General features: G+C 43.9%; 1 protein-coding gene across 1 annotated transcript in view; it reads left to right on the top strand.

Annotated features, from left to right (window-relative positions):
• Window positions 1-20,766, top strand: part of zap70 (zeta chain of T cell receptor associated protein kinase 70) — a 133,217-nt gene that overhangs the window by 78,438 nt on the left and 34,013 nt on the right. The window contains exons 3-5 of the mRNA XM_070860837.1: window positions 10,829-10,989; window positions 15,030-15,168; window positions 16,876-16,957. Coding sequence (XP_070716938.1) covers window positions 10,829-10,989; window positions 15,030-15,168; window positions 16,876-16,957 — 382 coding nt within the window. The remainder of the gene's footprint in view (window positions 1-10,828; window positions 10,990-15,029; window positions 15,169-16,875; window positions 16,958-20,766) is intronic.

Here is a 20,766-nt window from a genome sequence, read left to right as displayed (position 1 = left end):
CCTCCCATTCCAGCGGCAGAAGCCCCAACCGTTGTGAGGTCCCGGTCTAATTTAAATCTTGCAGGAGAGCTGCAAGGCGCCAAACAAACGTGCCGGTGCAGCTCGCAAAATCGGTGAGTGAGGCCTCAAGATCAGGCCGGTGAGGCTGCCCAGAAGGTAAGTTGTGGTTGGGGGGGGGGAGGCTACCAACAACGGTTTGAGACTGTTACCACCCCATTAACGCCAGGCGAAGGCAGTCAAAATCAAGCCCATACAGTCTACTCTTTCAGGGCTGGCAGGGATTTTCCACACGGGAAAATAAAGAGAACGTGAGAGACAACAAGATTACAATAAAAGCTTAGCCATTTTCAATCAGAACATTAGAGCTCATTTGTGGGCTGTCAGATTGCATCCTTTCCATCACTTTGTCCTCTAACATGTTAAAGATATAGCAGAACAAATTCTGCAATCGCTACATTTCTGCTGCCACTTGGATTAAAGAACTGGGGGAGCATTGGTATTTTGTTAAAGAAAAACTCCACGATAATCTAATCAGAATCATCCAATTTTACTAAAGTGGTTGGCTTTCTGTATGTCAAGGTATACAGTACAACCTCTTGATTCAAGAGGGAAAGCAGAAGCACATCAGGTTACTCTGCAGGCAGACAAGAATCTTTCCATATCTTTCTCAATTATGACAGTTTTTGATTTCCACTTCTAGTTTCACCTTGCGGTTTCCCCCATCATTGTTACAGACCTCACTTCCATCAACTTGCTCATTTACCTAAGCTAGTTCCTGTCCTGAAGTAATGATCATTGTTCTAAAATATCTTTAACTGACCAAACAAGTTAATTCACCTTGTAGCAGTTAGACGTGTCTGTGGATGATTTACTGCATGGTGGAGTGGCAAGGGCAGGATGGTCAAAGAAGGAGAGGACAGTGTCTCTGTTCACACTAGTACTGTGGGTTGGATTGTGTACAGAGGTACAGCACAGATCCACCAGAGAGTTACCAGGGATTTAAAGTGTGAAATTGTGAGGACAGGTTGCATAAACTTTGCTTGTATTCCCTTGCGTTTAGAAGATTAAAGGATGATCTAATTGAGGTGTTTAAGATGATTAAAGGATTTGATAAAGTAGATAGAATGAAACTATTTCCTTTGGTTCAAAATGGATTTGATAGGTTCAATTCAAATAAGCTATTTCCTCTGCCGGGGAATTCAAAACAAGAGGGCGTAATCTTAAAATGAGAGCTAGGGCATTTAGAAATGATCTCAGGAAGCACTTTTTCACACAAAGGGTACTGGTAAAAGGGAACTCTCTCCCCCAAAAGTCTGTGAATGTTGGGTCAATTGAACATTTCAAGTCTAAGATCGATAGATTTTGGTTACAACTCACAGAGGCTCTCTCTTCCTGTATGACCTCCAGTTTGCAGAGGTACTTTGTCCCTCTACCTTTTAGTTCAGAGGCATTTTCCTGTCTATTCCCAGTTCAGAAGCACTCTCCCCCATCTAAACTCCCCCCCCCCCTTTTAATTCATAGTAACATTCAACTGTCTTCATGATCTTTTCACTGTTAGGTCCCAACACTGCGATTTCACCCTGGGAGCAGCTTCGGTGTTGCAAGTGTGAATTTGTGATCTATCGGGTACGGTAGCATGGTGGTTATGTTACTGGACTGGACTAATGATCTGGGGATATGAGTTCAAATTTCACCACTGCAGCTGGGGAAATTAAATTCAGTTAATTAAATAGAAAAATCTGGAATTTAAAGCTAGTATCAGCAATGGTGACCATGAAAATACTGACTTGTTTTAAAAACCTATCTGGTTCACTAATGTCCTTTAGGGAAGGGAAATCTGCCATCCTTACCCAGTCTGGCCTATATGTGACTCCAGACTCCAGACCCACAGCACTGTGGTTGACTCGTAATGAAATGGCCTAGCAAGTCACCCAGTTTTATTAGGCGGTTCACCACCACCTCAAGGGTAATTAGGGATGGGCAATAAATTCTGGCCTTGTCAGCGGCGCCCACATCCAATGACTAAGTAAAATTAAAAATTCAAGAAAGAAAGATTTACATTTATGTAGCGCCTTTCATGACCACCAGATGTCTCAAAGTACTTTACAGCCAATGAAATAGGTTTCTTTTGGCGCGTAGTCACTGTTGTAATGTGGGAAACGTGGCAGGCAATTTGCACACAGCAAGGTCCCACAAACGACTTTGTGATAATGACCAGATAATCTGTTTTTTGTTATGTTGATTGGGGGATAAAAATTGGCCAGGTAACTCTCCTGCTCTTCTTCGAAATAGTGCCATGGGATATTTTACATCCACCTGAGAAAGCAAGCGAGGTCTCGGTTTAATGTCTCATCCGAAAGACGGCACCTCCAACAGTGTAGCGCTCCCTCAGCACTGCACTGGAAAGTCAGCCTAGATTTATGTGCTCAAGTCCCTGGAGAGGGACCTAAACACACAACCTTCTGACTCAGAGGCGAGTGTGCTGCCCTCTGAGCCACAGAGCCCTGGGATTTCCACTTGCAGCATGGACTGTGCAGTACTTTTGCTCTAACTATATTGAAAATGAAATTCAGTTGTAGACAGTAAATTAGTAAAGGAGAATCCACCGATGTTGACCCCATTCCATCGCTGAGGTGCTCAGGAAGCAGAGTGCCAGCAATCTCCCAGCCACATCCTTTGGTGCAGCTAATCAGCTGTGACTGGCTATAGCTGAGTACATTGTTCATGGGCAAAGTTTCATATCATTTCTAAAGCTTACAGAAAGGGTCAGGCAAACCATCAAATACCATAAAAACTAGGAGTCGTAGAGAGTTCCAAAAGGAATTCTGATTCAATTAAAGAAATTAAGGATCACATTTAATGCTGAATTAATTAATAATTTTCTTTCAAACCTGTTCCAACAGAAATGTGTTTCAATTTAAAGTAGATGTACAGGGGTGATTTCAGTGAAGAAATACTTACTGGCTTCCAGAACAGCCTGCATCAATACTATCAATAGGGCAAAATTTCCTCAGCTGTTCCGCTGGACTTTCATAACTCTGCAAGGAGTCTGGTGAAACAGCTCAGAAAGAGGCTGAGACTTGGATATGTTGAATTTTGATCTGATTTGGGAATTCCCACTTGGAAGCAGCCTGGATGTCCGAAGATGGCCCAAATATATATTTTTAAGGTTTTAACATCAGCCCCTTTACACAGGTAGCCAATGGGGCAGTAAATGGGCCCAGGATATTCCCCCGACCGATAATTGGCAGGCTCTGGAGTTTACCATATCTTGGGGCAGGTGGGTGCTCAAATGTGCCTGCCAGCCCCAGGCACGTGCCCTCCCACTGCCCCTGCAAACTCTGGTGGGCACTGGCATGCACGATAATGACTTAGCAACTGAGGCTGTGGCCTACCTATTTTAGGCCTACAAATGTTTTGCAGTGAGCTTATTTTTGGCTAGGCTCCTGTGGCTTTATGGAAAACCACCCTTCACTTATAACTGAGTGCAGAGGTTGTCCAGTATTCTACACTGTATAGTAACATTCAAAAACCTCATATTTATTGATAAAGAAGTTGGCTTCATGTATTTTGATAAAGGAAGTGGTGCTAATCTTTCTGTTGAGAACCAAGTTGCTATAATGTGTGGCTTCTGATTTTGTCCTGACCTGTGTTAGCTGTGGTTGTTCAATCCTATCATAGGTCTCAATTTTAACTGAGGGCATGGTTGGTGTGTGAGTTTTGATGTCAATTTAAAACTTACCTACTGTACCAAGAATGAGGCCAGGGTTTTTTAACTACATTTAAATGTCATCGGTCGATTTCCCAACTGTTTGGGACAGGAAGTCAGTGGGAAGTGGTGCAAATTCACATGGCCCAGAGGCCGCCCCTCAAGAGCAGGTAAGTCAGCTGCTACTCCTGACCCTAGAAGGAAATTAAAAAAAATAAATGACCTAAGTTTTTGGGGCCCGTTTTACCCCATTGTGGTTGCTTAGTGGGTAGATCTGTCAGGACACTCAGTGCATTAACGCTCATGGCTGTTAGTATTAAATGGTGATAACAACTTCGGGACCCGACATGCATATGCTAAAAAAAAGCCCACCAAATTTGGGCAGTGAAATTTTAGGCAGATCAGCACCTGGTGGCTCCGGGGCAGGTTAAGTGACTTGTAGGATTTTAATTGTCCACCTGCACGGCTCTAGACCTCATTACAGCCTTGGTCCAAACATGGACAAAAGAGCTGAATTACAGAGGTGAGGTGAGAGCCACTGCTCTTGACAAGAAGACAGCATTTGACCGAGTGGGGCATCAAGGAGCCCTAATAAAATTGTAGTCAATGGGAATCAGGGGAATACTCTCCACTGGCTAGAAGTATAACTAGCACAAAGGAAGATGGTTGTGGTGGTTGGAGGCCAATCATGTTAGCTCCAGAACACCATGCAGGAGTTTGTCAGGGCAGTGTCCTAGGCCCAACCATCTTCAGCTACTTCATCAATGACCTTCCCTCTATCATAAGGTTAGAAGTTGGAATGCTCACTGATGATTGCAGTGTTCAATTCCTTCCACATCTCCTCAGATAATGAAGCAGTCCATGCCCGCATGCAGCAAAAATGAGATAAAATTCAGACTTGGGCTGATAAGTGGCAAGTAACATTTGTACCACAAAAGTGACAGGCAATGGCCATCTCTAACAAGTGAAAGTCTAACCGGCTCCTCTTGACATTCATTGCCGAACCCCCCACCATCAACATCCTGGGGGGCCGCCATTGACCAGAAACCCATGACCTCCGTTGCTACAGCTGCCTCCAAAAGGTTTGTGTTGCTCTTTTGTGCAAAATTCTTAACTTTCTGCAAAATCTAAGTCTGTCGAAGACTTAAAAATAACTCACATATGAGGTGGGGGAGGGGGGCTTATCTAACATCTTCTGCATACTTGATTCATCATTTGATATGTGATCATTCTTTTATCTTTTGCCTACATCCTCTCTCTGATTAACTTTATCGCCTTGATTTTAACCATAAATCGAGTTAGGTTCAATTTGGGGCTCATGTCTTTGTTCAGATATGTGAACTATATTTAAGCCTTTGACTGACTTAGATTTTGCAGAAAGTTAAGAATTACTGAAGAGAAAGAACTTTGTTTTATAGTTACTAGTTAAAGCATGCTTAGGACTTGGATCGCCACAGTCTGCACTCTTGACACAAGCTTGGCCTAGATTTTAGCCCGGAGGTGAGTTCCGTGTGGGAGGAGGGGTTGTTGTGAGGTTAGGAAAGCCAGAAGAACGGGTTTCGCGAATGTCTGTAGTTTTTAACTGCAGGGCTCCTTTACTTTATTTTCTGTTGGGTTTCCGCCCTCAGGCAGCTTGATTGACAAGCTGGAGGCCTTTTGGGTGGGACGCCTGCTTCACAAGGCCGCAACCTACGAGAGCAGATGGATGTAGCAGGGGAGTGATCCCGTTCACGGGGTGGGGGAATGTCCCGATCGCGGGCAGTGGGGTGGGGGGTGGGGGGAAGAGGGGGAGGGTGTCCCGATCCCCATCCCTAGGTCTGGAAAACCCGGCCAGCATGTTAAACATAGAATAACTATTAAAATGAAGGCGGGCAGCCTCATTATAATATTTAATTGACCAAACCCTTTCCCATGAGCAGATTGGTCACCCGCCCATCATCCCGCCTCTGTTAAAACCAGAAGTGGGTGAGATCAAGGTGGGTTCTTGTTTCAGGTTATTTGCATTTTAACTTTTGACACAACCCCAACCCACATGTTTCTGGGAGTTAAGATTCAGCCCAAGATCATTGTTTATGCCTGTCTTGCTCTCATCCTCACCCGGACCTCTGTGTTATCTCCTACATTCTACTCTTTCTTCTGTGATCATCGGGCTCTTACAACCCAATCTTGGTATCATTGAACCATTAGTTCTTAATTTATCTCATCTTCTGTCCTATTGTCAACAATGGTTGTGTTCTGCATCATGGTCTGGGGCCTGGTCCTTTATCTATGTTCCTTAAAAAAAGGAACCTACCAGAGTCTTTAAGACAAGTGGGGTAATTTTGGGTGACAAATTTGTGATCCGAGCGCCGCTCTGAAGCGCCATTAAATGGCGCGAAAACAGCACCTGCTGCTCTTTCGCCGGCTGATGGCAGTTCCCGTGGTGGCCACTGCTTTCGTCCTTACCTTTGCGCTGTCGTTAAATGGCAGAGCCATGCTGGATAAAATGGCGGCGTTGTGACGTAAATCATCGTGCAACGGCTGACTTTACGTCACAAACGCGAACTTCGACCCCAGCACTTAATTCAGTGATGTCGGCACCTCTTAAAGGGACGCACAAATCGTTGAGGTAAGTTTGGATTTAAAGTTTTGGACTGGGATTTTTTGATTTTATTGAAGTGGTGGCTTGCTGCAATAGATGTCAAAAGTTTTTTAAGTGTGTAGGGAGTGCTGCTGGATGCTTGCAATGGCTCGGATGCTGAACGAAGGCCTTTGAGAAGACAGAACATGCTGCAAATACTCAGCAGGTCACGCAACATCCATGGAGAGAAAAACAGAGTTCACATCTCAGGTCGAGATGCTGCCTGACCAACTGAGTATTTCCAGCATTTTATGCTGTCATTTCACATTTACAGCACCTGCTTGCAGAGGGAAGAGGAAGACACAGAAGAGGAAGCCGCAGAGGAGGAAGCCAAAGAGAGGATGCTAATGAAAGGATCTCAGGCAGCCCCTTTGTGGCTGGGATATCCGGGATGGAATCATCTGCCTCCGGTCCCCGTGACCGCAATCCCAATTCCCCTTTCAACATTTGTCCCACACCTTACCTTCCATCTGTTACTGACCAACACGTCTTCTGGGTCACGTTGCTGAAATAAAAGCCACCACAAACCAAACTTTCCAATCCACTTATATATGTCTATCCATCCAATGTGACAACAAGAAATCAACTCATCTCAAATCAACTCACCCGTATGCATTCTCTTAGTGGATGTCTTGTGTGTGCCTTTGCCTATCCTGCTGATGTCACGCAGTGCTACCCCAATGGCTGTAGCATGACAGGTGGAAGGCTGCTGACTTTCAGTGGGGGACACTGAAAATGGCCTTGCTGATCGATCTTGAGGAGCTGGTGGCTGGGAGCTTCAAATCAATCTTCGTATTAGTCTTCTTATTCTTCTTCACTCTCCTCTCGCTCTTCTTGGTCACCCACTGGCTGGGCAGGCTGCATTTCTTGGGTGTGTGAAATGAGGAAGGCACAAGGGTGGAGTTGGGAGGGTGGGAAGGCATGAGGTGCATGCCAGAAGGAGGATAATGTGTGAGGATACCAGCATCTTTTATACTTTCTGCCCTGCCGCTGACCAAGGGCTCAGCCATACGCCTGCCAAGAGTGGCCTGCACCGTCTTCTCCAAGACGGTGAGGTCAGGCTAGGAATGGGAGATGCACCTCATGATTGGTGCAGATTGTTGGTAGGTGAATGATTGGAGGTGAGGGCCATGCATTGAGCAGTGTGCAAGGCTAATGATGCAGTTGGTAGGAGATGGTTTTTGAAGATGCATTCACTGACCTTGGCCAGTGGTCTGAGGTCATGAAGTTTCTTTGGGCACTGGAGACAGTTGGTGGGGCGACACTACTGGCAGTGACATTCTCGGTGATGTACTCACAAATCCTTCATTCTGGAGGGCCCTGTGGGTAGAGGCCGCTCTTGCAGTGTTGACCCCCTTGTACAAAATTGGAGTGTTGTGTGTGAGGCCCTCGGTGCCCCTTCCCCAACTTCCTGAGCCATTTTGTGTTAGTGCCGAGACAGTTTTCCCATTTTTTAGGTTAGTAAGGGAATGCAGCTTAAAGAGACTTTTTAATGTTAAATATTTAATTCTTAGACCTCTTCATTGCTCACAATTCCTTGCTTCCAGAGGCTGCAGTGCCGCATCTGCTCACAAAGTCCGGGTTGGATGCCTCCAGCAACGTCACTCTTTCTCTTTGCACAGTACTGATTGAGAATCATTCTTCACTGAGTCAAAATCTAAATGTAATATTGAGATAAATTTTCCAGTTCGCTACTTTGCTTCTTTAGTTTCAGAATGCTTCCCTACTGAATGAGGAAAACTGCATTTTCTTCCAAAACCTCTCATGCTCCCATCTACTTTGTACTGATATTGGACAGAAGCTGAGGGATGAAGATTGCGAGTGGGAGGGGAAATCACAGGGATAATGATACTGTGCAAGTTACTATCTGCAGTGTTGAGTAGAAATCACAAACCATTGTACTTAACAATAGCGCAGCTTCGGTAGAGACAAGATCAGGGGAGAAATTCACGATCGCCTCATTTGGGAAGCTCATTTTTAAAAGTTTAAAATTTTTTTTAAGGGTTTGAAAAAATTCGCCGTTTGCACTCCAAGAAGGAAGTGGAGCGCAATCAAGCGCTCCAGTTCCTTCCTGGAGCAGTAGGCGGGGCAAAGACCTCAGCAGCACTGTACACTGGGCCGTGCAGCGCTGCCACATTCAATTACTCCTTCCCTGCTTTAAAGGGCAAGGTCATCGCTGCAGGCGCTGCAATAAAAACCTGGACCACCAAGGAAGCGGCGATCCCGTGCAATCGCCTTGGATGAGAAAAATAAGTTGCAGGAGGATTCGGATACAATGGGAGAATGGCCCATAGTCCTCTTAATATACACAAGTGCAGAATTTAGACAGGGGCATCTCAAGCATGAAAAATCCATGCAGGGTCCCATGCTTAAGACAGCTAATGAGAAAAGGACATGGGGGTTATAGTTTGTGAGTCATTAAAGGAAGCAACACCTTCAAGGAGTGCTTGTAATGTGCGTGAGTAAAAGCGTGTGCATGAGTAGAGGAGAAGACATTTCTACCGTATATTTATACAATTGTAGGGGGTTTTTGCTCTGCCCAATTACGGGGGTCTTTGGTGGCTGTTGGTGTATTGGGCCTCTCTGTCCCTTCCAGGGGACGGTCCAGCAGCTTATGGCTCGCTGACCACTAAACTGGCGGTTTCGAAGCGCCCTAGCACCCCTATCTGGTTCTAAGCTCAGAATTTTGGTGGATTATGAGCTTCCACAAGGGAAAACAAAACACTCAGAGACAAGTGGTACTTGGAACAAAAATAAAACGGGTAAGTCCAATTTATTAACCATGGTAAGTTTCCAACAAAGTCAAACTTCATCAAAACACAGATCTGACACACACTTATAAACTATGAAAATCTATGGGAAGAAACGGACACAACGAAAACCTTATACAATTTTATCTTTACAAGACAGTTCCAACACCACCCCCACCTCCCTTTTTACCTGACTGACCTAGGCTGACAGTTGGGAAAAGAAAACCCCAGGATAATACTTATGATCCCTTTTGACAGTTATCTTTTTAGCCTTAGGATGGTTGGTTTACGGGGTAGCTGGAGTGAATGTTGCCTCTCCTAGTTACTTCGGTCTCCGGTTCTTCAGCTGATTGACCTCGGAGCGTTGTTCGGTGTGTGGCTTGGCTGCTTGAGACGATGTTGGGCCTTTCAGTAGTTGGGTTGTATATTCTGCACACAAGTCGAGTCCAGGGCCCGTACGATGGTATGTTGCTTCCTCTCTGTTGTTGTCTGTGGTTCTGTGGGTCCTACTCCTCCAGCTGCTTTTTCTACTATATTCAAACTGGATAGGGTAGTGCCCATTGGTTGAGGATTTCCCCGCTTCAGGCCCGACTTGACCCCTGATTGGCCTGCCAGAATGCACTTTTCCCCCATTGGCCAGTGCCCCTGTCTCACTTTTGAGCCAAACTCCACAATGTAATGAGAAGATGTCACAGGTAGGTGTGAGGACTGGGGTATTGTTTCAGTGCACATTGGTGCCTCAACGTCTGTTGGTCCATTGTAATGTCCCGGGAGTCAATTACCACAGTGATCTCCGGGCTATTGTCCATTGTCCATATTAATTAGGTAGATAATGGTCCACATTCATAATTTGATTATGGGTGAGTCATATTTTCAAACTGGGCCAGGTAGTCCCATTGGTTGAGGATCTCCCCGCTTCAGGCCCGACTCGACCCCTGATTGGCCTGCCAGAATGCACTTTTCCCCCATTGGCCAGTGCCTCTGTCTCGCTTGTGAGCCAGACTCCACAATGTAATGAGAAGATGTCACAGGTAGGTGTGAGGACCGGGGTATTGTTTCAGTGCACATTGGTGCCTCAACGTCTGTTGGTCCATTGTAATGTCCCGGGAGTCAATTACCACAGTGATCTCTGGGCTATTGTCCATTGTCCATATTAATTAGGTAGATAATGGTCCACATTCATAATTTGATTATGGGTGAGTCATATTTTCAAACTGGGCCGGGTAGTCCCCTTTGGTTGAGGATTTCCCCGCTTCAGGCCCGACTCGACCCCTGATTGACCTGCCAGAATGCACTTTTCCCCCATTGGCCAGTGCCTCTGTCTCGCTTGTGAGCCAGACTCCACAATGTCTGTATCCGCCCACACGTTTCCCAGCCTGCCTGGTCTGAGGGTTTGACTTGGCCAAAAATGTTCATTTAAAATACATAGAGTTAAAACAACAGTGCACTACTTGGCCAAAAATGTTCATTTTAAAATGTATAGGACGATCCCTTTTAGTTTTCTTGTCCTTAGGGTGTTCCAATAAAATGCGGCTGTGGATTTTCGAACCTTACATATAGAGGTAATCCTGCCATCTAAGAAAGTGGAAAGTAAACATTGTAGATCAAGTATAATGTATATATATTCATGTCTTTCTTCATTAAATGCTATGGGTTAATAAGGTTTATCCATTTATTGACAGAGTTTTACGAATTTGCTGCTAGTGTGGGACTGAATTTTATGTAGTTGTATTTTATTTTCCTTTGCAGGGTGAGGCATTGGAACAAGCAATTATCTCTCAAGCTCCACAGTTACAGAAACTGATTGCAACCACTGCACACGAGAAAATGGTCTGGTACCATGGTCCCATATCACGTGAAGACGCAGAGCGGCGACTATACTCTGGTGCACAGCCAGATGGGAAATTTCTGTAAGTTTTGGCATTTTTTTTCTTATATTTATGGAGGAGTGCACATACGCTTTCAATGACAGAATTAAATATGTGATGGGTTAGATTCTGGGGGACCAGCGCTGCCCCTGTTGCTGTACTATTGACCCTTCTGCATGAATGGCACACTGATCAGTACAGTGCTTCTGGCATCTGGACATATCAGATGGAAATGTACCAAAGTCTCTTGTACCATTGTCATGTGCTACATGCTGCACAACCTGGCTATCAGTGGAGATATGGGGCTGGATTTCGGCGACGTTGCGACCGGGTTTTCGCCGCGATTTGACCCTCGGCGGTGAAAATCCAGTTGGCGGGATCCTCGGGCATTTCTTTGCGGCGGCACTTCCACATACTGCCGGGGAGAGGATCGCCAACGTGCAACGACACAGATTGAGTTTGCATCATACTTTCGGCACTCTCCCGCCCCTTACGCCACGCCCAGAATACCAACAGGGTCAAACCTGTTGGTGCAGCCCTGCCAGCAGCGGTAAATATGAAGACCTGCAAAAAGGTAAGTTAAAGTTTTTATTTTTAAATTATTTTTCAGCGATGTAGTAGGTAAGGGTTTTTTGAATATTTTGTGAATGTTTTTTGCAATTTTTTCCCCCCCTCCCAAGGCCTCTCTCGCAGCGCTACCGACCCCGGACTAAAGTTTCCGAAACTCGTGGTTTGCGCCGTGAATCCTCATGCAATGCCAACTTTACCAAGGCCGAAGGTTAGGCCTAAAAACGGTAGCACAGCAAAAACCGTAATTTTGGTGTAAAATTACTGTTTTCGCCAAAAACCAAAAATCTAGCCCATGGACTTGGAGGAACCACATCAAGAGTCCTCAGAAGGGAAAACGGAGGACAGCCATGGATAGCCAAAAAGGCAGTTTAACCATCACCAATACGGTCTATGCACCCTCTGCATTGCTGCCAGTCTCTAAACTTTAAGCCCTTTTAACAGACCATAGGTCATAAAGGCCTGCATACATGAGTTTTTCTTCTCCTGAAAAAGGCATGTTTTCAATAAGAGCCACAGCTCATGCTGGGTGCACAGCCACTGTGCTCAAATGAGACTGCAAAAGAAAATCATGTGCGGCTAGTCACTTCCAGCATACAGCACACCGAATGTGCATGGATTCACCATGCAGAATACTGGGGCCGGTACCTCCAAGCTCTTTCAGGTCAGATGGTGATACAAAAAGGAAGCCAGGAGGGAACTTTGTGAGGTTTAACTCTAAAGAATGGGGAAGATTACAGTAAACATTCCAACATTCTTCCTCATTCAATGAGCTTCCACAAATGGGAAGTAAACTAAAGTAGAAAATTGCCAGTGAGGTTGTTTTAAGAACATAAGAAATAGGAACAGGAGTAGGCCATACAACCTCTCAAGCCTGCTCCGCCATTTAATAAGATCATGGCTGATCTGATCATGGACTCAGCTCCACTTCCCCGCCCGCTCCCCATTCCCCATATCGTTTAAGAAACTGTCTATTTCTGTCTTAAATTTATTCAATGACCCACCTTCCACAGCTCTCTGAGGCAGGGAATTCCACAGATTAACAACCCTCTGTGAGAAGAAATTTCTCCTCATCTCTTTTTAAATGGGCGGCCCCTTATTCTAAGATCATGTCTTCTAGTTCTAGTCTCCCCCATCAGTGGAAACATCCTCTCTGCATCCACCTTGTCAAGCCCCCTCATAATCTTATACATTTCGAAAAGATCACCTCTCATTCTTCTGAATTCCAATGAGTAGAGGCCCAACCTAATCAACCTTTCCTCATAAGTCAACCCCCTCATCCCTGGAATCAACCTAGTGAACCTTCTCTGAACTACCTCCAACACAAGTATATCCTTTCGTAAATATGGAAACCAAAACTGCACGCAGTATTCCAGGTGTGGTCTCACCAATACCCTGTATAACTGTAGCAAGACTTCCCTGCTTTTATACTCTATCCCCTTTGCAATAAAGGCCAAGATACCATTGGCCTTCCTGATCACTTGCTGTACCTGAATACTATCCTTTTGTGTTTCATGCACAAGTACCCCCAGGTCCCGCTGTACTGTGGCACTTTGTAATCTTCCTCCATTTAAATAATAACTTGCTCTTTGATTTTTTTTTCTGCCAAAGTGCATGACCTCACACTTTCCAACATTATACTCCATCTGCCAAATTATTGCTCACTCACTTAGCCTGTCTATATCCGTTTGCAGAATTTTTGTGTCCTCCTCACATTTTGCTTTTCCTCCCATCTTTGTATCGTTAGCAAACTTGGCTAAGTTACACTCAGTCCCTTCTTCCAAGTTGTTTATATAGATTGTAAATAGTTGGGGTCCCAACACTGATCCCAACTTGTAATGATGAATCAAAGCAGAGCCAGCAGAAGTGCAATGTCAGGACACTCCGAGAGAAGCTTAGAGATGGTACACACCTTTTCAGACAGATGTCTTTGTGGAGTATGGGGAAACAAAAGTGGAAAAATTCTTTCATGGAAATAAGTTATAAATTGGCAACAGCAAAGAAAAAGAGAAATTAAGAAAGTAGCCATAATCCATAGGAAGAAAGAGTCCTAGCTGTGAGGGACTGAAAGAAGAATGCAATAACCATTATTGAATGTTTAAAAGAAAAAAATCTAGACATTCTATCTCAAACATTGAGAATCGGAGTGAAACATTGAGTGTACCGTCATCCAAATATTGAAAGATCCAGCACATCATCCAAATATTGCGAGATCCAGCCTAGATTAATATAACTCAGTTTACACTCTTCCATATTTTTATGAAAAAGCTAGCATCCTATGCACATCAGATAGGCACCAGGCTCAGATAGCTTGCATCCTAGGAATGCTGACAGAAGTCAGAGAGAAAATATCAGAGACTCTGACCACAATCTTTGAAACATCTCTAGTTATAGAAGTCCTCTCCGAGAATCGGAGGGTTTCCAATGTAGTCGCTCTGCTCAAAATATGAGAAAGGGATAAGCCAGCTAACTATAGACAAGCCATCCTCACATCATTTTCTAGAAGCCATAATATGAGATAAAATTAATACTCACATAGAAAGACAAAGGCCAGTAAAGGACAACTAACATGGATCTGCCAAATTTAGCAGATTTCTTTGAGGGAATAATGAAATACATTGATAAAGGAAATGACGTGAACATTACCCTATATGGATTTTCAGAAGGCATTTAATAAGGTGATAGATAAGAGTCTTGTGTAATAACATTAAGGCACAAAGGGAATATCTCCAATCTCCAAAAAAACAGTGCTAGTTTGAATCGAAGACTGGGGGAGATTTAAGGATTGGAGCAGTATGAAGGCTTCATGATTACTGCCAGGAAACCGAGTAAGACCTGTATTATTTGCTGTCTGTGGTCAAAGGCCAGTTGTTATAAAACATAGCTGGTTCTTGAAGGAGATGATTAGGGCAACATTTGTGCAGTCAATTACACTTGGGGAAATCCAGCGATGTGGGCAAGTTCAGGTACTCTCTCCTAATCAGCAGTTTGCATTGAGAAGGTGATGTCATTCATAAGGTAATGTGTGATTTCAGGGCCCATTTTATTCCAACACTAGATGAGGCATCCAGTATTCTAATAACCAATTATATCATGGATAATGAGTTTTTCGGGGTGTTTTGCTCTTTCATGGTAATTTTACACAACTTTTAAGAACATAAGAAATAGGAGCAGGAGTAGGCCATTTGGCCCTTAGAGCCAACTCCGCCATTCATGGCTGATCTGATCTTGGGCTCAGCTCCACTTCCCCGCCCACTCCCCATAACCCTTCACATCTTATCGCTCAAAAATCTGTCTATCTCTACCTTAAATATAGTCAATGCCCAGCTTCCACAGCTCGGGGGCAGAGAATTCCACAGATTTACAACCCTCTGAGAGACGAAATTCCTCCTCATCTCAGTTTTAAATGGGCCACCGCTTATGCTGAAACTATGCCCCCTAGTTCTAGATTCGCCCATGAGGGGCAACATCCTCTGTGTTTAATTGATTTCTCACACTTTCTTCTTATATTCTAGACTCCGGCAACGTAAAGAAGCAGCAACGTATGCCCTTTCCATGCTCTATGGAAAATCAGCGTACCATTACAAAATAGACTTAGATAAATCGGGAAAGTTCTCCATCACTGATGGATCAAAGTTCGATACTCTTTGGCAGGTATGAAATAATTGCTCTGAAGTCATAATTTTTCAAAGATATATATTGTTATCAATTAGCACAGTTAGAACGTTGTACTGCAGACTCAATCACTTTGAAAAGAGAGTTGGCTAAGTACCTGAAAGAAAAAAAATTGCAGTTGTTGTTTAATATAAAAAGCTCACACTGAATGTCTGGGTGGATGAGCATGCTCTATCGAGCCGATTTGCAACTCATGCATGTACATCCTTAAACGCAATGAGGTACTCCATGGGCTGAATCCTAACCCCCAAAACAGGTGGGTTGGGGTCAGGTGAGATGTTAAAACGGGTTTAACCGAGGTGGGACAAGGGGCGGGCAGCCAATCTGCTCCCAGGAGGTGGATCGGTCAATTAAATACTTTAATGAGTCTATCAGTCTCTGATTTAACCTGCTTTGCCGGTTTCAATCTGGCCGGCCAGGAACCTGCCAGCTGAAGGGAGGTAAGGACAGCTTCGGGGAAACAGTAAGTGCTTCCCTCCGGGTCTGCCAATCCCCCCACCATTAGACCCCCCTCCCCATACACCTCCCCCCAGTCAGAGATCAGACACCCTCCCCCACGCTCCCACTAGCAGCAGCAAGCGACTTACCTGTGGCTGCAGCCTCCTTCACTGGAGTTCTGCTGAATTGCCAGTGCTTGTATTATTTAGTGGCTCTTTCTAATGATATTTACTGGGCTCTGATCATACTGCATCTGTTTGCAGCCTGTCTTTATAGACTGAGACTATCAGAAGGCTGTCTTTTGGATGCATGATAAAAACTTCCTTTTATTGACCATAGAAGACGAGGAGACAAAAGATGCCATTTGGCCCATTGCATCTGTCCCAGCTCCTTGCTAGAACATTCTAAAGCTATTGGCAATACCCAGCTCTCCTCCATAACCATGTGTCTTTCTCTGCTTCAAATATTTTTCCACTTTTTTCTTAAAATATGCAATGATCTCTGTCCCTGTGGTAAAGCATTCAATGCTCAAACATTCCTCTATATTGGTACCTAAAAACTACATTGAGGTCCAATAGTCGACATAGGACCTTGATTTAAATACTGGAGTAAGACCCCCATCTGTTTTGGGCATCCATTTTGAGGCCCACTTGAAGATCTTCAGTGGCCAGTGGGAGGTTGTTTCTTAAAAAAAGTTTCCATTTGACATTTTCAGCATGAATGGGGTGGTAGGCAGATGGAAATCGCCCCCACTGATCGTAAACGGAGTCACAGGAGCTTTTTCTAATTGAATATTAGGGTTATATAGTCACGCCAATCATTTTGAAATCAAACAAGATTTACGTTGCTCAAAACACAGAGACTGTCAAAACTGCCTAAAATCCATTCAAGGGTTATTAAAAAAGGTAAATTCCATAGCTTCAGAAATCTCCTGCCATCTGTTGTAACTCTCTTACTTTTAATCTTGTTTCCATGCCCCCCCCACCCCTGTTCTTGAACCCTTGACTACTGGAAACAGTTTGCTGCTTTTTATTTTGTCCTATCCTTTCATACTTTGATTCACTTTATCATATCGTGCCATAATCGACAGTCAGAGAAGCATCAAGTTAATTTACCACATAGTAATTAAACCTCGGAGTTGCTATTTTCAATCAACTTGACACTTTAAATATCTGAATTAGGCAGTAAACAAGATCTACTTGTACATACTTGTCCGATGCAATCCTGATATGAATTTTTATTTTAAAGCTGGTTGAATATTTAAAGCTCAAGTCTGATGGTGTGATAAATGTACTCCGTGAAGCCTGCAATAATCCTAGCCAACCTAATGGTAAGTCAAGCATCAGCAATATGTATTGTAGTAAGTACACACTGAGCAAGCAATCTCAGTTCACCTTCTCTAATTAATGGAATTCCTATTACATAAATTAGGAACCATTGATGCACAGATGTCTCAAGGTAAATATGACATCTGTTTTTGTACTGAGCCATCGAGAAAAAGGAAGGCTTCAGGCATCTTGTTCCTTGCGAGTTAACTAGTCTGAGCTGGGACAGGGGTGGTGTGTCACAATTGGCTCCAGCGTCTCTGTGTTGGGAGAGAGAAAATATATGTGGCACAATGAGTGGGTGAATATTGCCGCAACATATAGAGGAAAGTGCTCCGCTGCCCCTGTATATTCTATTGTCCGCTACTATATGAAAGGCCTTCTCATTTTACATTATGCTGTAGAATGTTGAGGTTATTCAATTTTTTGTTAGAAATGTAAGCTTTTTGTGTTTAAAGTAGGATAATGCCATTTGAATATTCTGGTTGTTTTATGACAATAGTAGAATATGTGGAACGTGTAGTGCATAGTAAGAATGATGAAGATAACAGTAATTAACATGTAATATTCTAAATAATTTATTCATTACAAAAGAGCCACACTCAAGAGGTAATTTTCAACATTACTGTCTAGGTGGTAATGTGACAGAGTGGATCGCCTGCCTGTTATAGAACTCATCTATTTTCATCCCATTGGAAAATTATTAACAATAGACAGTAAACTTATTTCCACAACCACTAATATTTGGAAGACAAAAGAGTATGGTAAAGGGATCATATAGATGAGTGTTTTATGGCTGTCATACTGACCCAAAAGCCTGGATTTTCATATGAATACTGAAAGATTTTCCAGCAGACCGTTTAGTACAATGCATTCTTAGAAAGTGTCGCTGACTCCTGTTACCTTGTCTGAACTGGTAAGGTCATTAAATTTCTTCCTGCACTGAAGGCAGTGCATGAGGTGGTTGAGTTGACACCTACTCCCCTGAAAATCCCTCCCCAAGGAGCCCAGAACTTCTCACCATGAGCAAGCCTCCCAAGCAAAGCCCCCCTCTACATTTCGGTATCAGAATCTGCAAAATGGGGGGACAGGGTCTCTGTGCTCTGCAGCAGACCTTTTGTACACGTTTACAGGCAAAGAGCTCCCCTGCGTTTCTGAAAGTATTATGAATATACTTGCCCCTTTAAGCTGTTGCAGCAATTTAAACCCTGCTGTATCATGCTATTTTCCACTCCTGGAGGGGCGGGGTGGGGGTGTGTTACCAGCGAGAGCCATTCTGAACTCCAGGAGATCACCAAAGTATCCAAATGAGGTTGATATGGAAACAACTGCACCCAGTAACTCTTGACATTGGGTAGGTGGAAGACTTGTTTCGCCATACTTCCAGTGCAATTGCACCACTGAGAAAAATCCAGGCCGAGATAGGTAATTGTAGTCATTGTTATTCTAAATTGCCAGGGAATATATCACCATCCAACTACTTTCCAAGTGGCAGAGAAATACCAACATATCTGATAACCTGAGAGAACAAAAATAAAACCAAAAATCTCTGACCATGTTGTTCTGAGCTGAGGTGCCAACAATTCTTCCTCCCTCCACTTGGTGCTTTTCCTGACAATCTGCTAAGGCCAGCAACATGTCATTTGGGAAAATGTGAATAAAACTATCAGATTATTTACCATTTTGACATTGTTTTCTCATTACTGGTTTTAAAATCAATATCGTAACCCATTTGATTCAGACTAATATCCCTGAAAAGCATCTTTTTCGGACAGTGGCTGAAACATCTTGTTTTAACAACCGCCTTTTTCACAAACAAACATTCAAAAGGAAATGCTAAATAAAGTGAGAGCAATGTACAGTATTTATAGAAAATGCTGGAAATACTCAGCGGGTCAAGTAGTATCTGCGGAGAGAGAGACAGAGTTAATGTTTCAGGTCAAGAACCCGTCATCAAAGTCTTGATTCCAGCATCCGCAGTATTTTGCTTTAGTACAGTATTTATATATTTTCCCCTTTATCCACTCTTGTGAGTCCCCCCAGGCAAAATGAGGGATTACTAGTGGAACTACTCCCATGCATCAGCAACGTTACTGTAAATTTGGTATCAGAATCTGCTTCACGGCAAACAAGCCAAAGGTGGGCAGCGGAACCATTACAAGGACACCCTCAAAGCCTCCCTGATAAAGTGCAACATCCCTACTGACACCTGGGAGTCCCTGGCCAAAGACCGCCCTAAGTGGAGGAAGTGCATCCGGGAGGGTGCTGAGCACCTCGAGTCTCATTGCCGAGAACATGCAGAAATCAGGCATCGGAAAGAGCGTGCGGCAAACCAGTCCCACCCTCCCCTTCCCTCAACGACTATCTATCCCACCTGTGACAGAGACTGTAGTTCTTGTATTGGACTGTACAGCCACCTAAGAACACATGTTAAGAGTGGAAGCAAGACTTCCTTGATTCCGAGGGACTGTCTATGATGATGATGATCAAGAGGTATGAGAAAGTACCCTGGGCATGACATGCCATCAGTTTTCCCTCTTTGCTTCCCTTCCTGTGAGGAATTTTCTCATGTGGTCAATCCCTACCATCATCCAATTCCCCAAAGAAACTGGATCTGTGAAGAGAAAACAACATTACAGCAATTTGTGGAAAACTCGGGACCTGAATTTGCAGTCGAAGGCTTTACGCGGGGAAATGCCTCCGATCCCCAAATACAACCCGCGCCAACCTGGGGCCTCGGGATCCACGGTAACTTATGTCCTGGGCATCTCCGGGAACGAGCGGGTAAAGGCCCATGAATCGCATGGATGCAAGGGCCCCTGGGATCACGAGGGCCGGCCCAGACAATAAAAGAAGGGGGATCCCCATTCATGAATGGGAAGCAAAGAGAGAAAACTGATGGCATGTCATACCCAGGGTACTTTCTCATACCTCTTGATCATCATCATCATGAATGGGGATCACATAAAAAACACAATTACACACCAATTAAATAAAAAACATTACATATTTAAAATTTATTAAAATACCATATCATTAAACATTTAAAACAAAAAAGTAATTTTTTCAAAAGGAAATTTAAGTGTTTTAAAGAGGCTAAAAATAACCTTAACTTATTCTACAGATGTTTTCATGTGTAAATAATTTTGTTATAGTTATTTTTATTTTCATTTAAACTCTTATGCTGGTAAATGCAGGCCTTATGCCTCTTTTACCAGGCACAACAATTTTACGGGCATTCGTCGGCACATAGCCCAACTCTTCGCCCGCGGATGCCCTTTCCCCCAGGATGTGTTGGATCTGTCAAGAAGATTCTTCGCAGTTCGCAAGTTCCGGGTTTTCGCGCATGCGCTTTCGCGTGAAAACCCGTAACCCGCGCGGTCTATATAGGCGCGTACGCATCTCGTACGCACCCGTAGGGGCCGCAAAATACGGGCCTAAATGAAAACTCTGGAATGTTGCACGACTCCACCACCTTCCTCTCTGTTTATAACCAAACACTCTTTTCCTTTTTTTTATGTCAGCCATGGGTCTGACATATACAAAAGCCTAGCACCATGCACAAAAGTCTCCAAATCGAGTTACTGATAAACCTACACAGGTGCAATGAGCTTTAGAAAAAGTTAGCAAGATTGAAGGCATAGATACCTCAGGTGTGTGCAGAGATGCTGGAGTCTAATCAGCTAAAACCATGGAGCTTGCTGTACAAAGCACTGATAAGCTTCCCACTGTTTCTGTAGCCAGAACTGCCCAAAACATTACATTATTGGCTTGCAAAGTTATCTGCAGTCAAGAGGGAAGAATGAGAAGCTCC

Source organism: Pristiophorus japonicus, chromosome 18 (genome assembly GCF_044704955.1).
Source record: "Pristiophorus japonicus isolate sPriJap1 chromosome 18, sPriJap1.hap1, whole genome shotgun sequence".
NCBI lineage: Eukaryota > Metazoa > Chordata > Chondrichthyes > Pristiophoridae > Pristiophorus > Pristiophorus japonicus.
The sequence above is the reverse complement of the archived record's forward strand: the minus strand, read 5'-3'. Positions and strand labels throughout refer to the sequence as shown.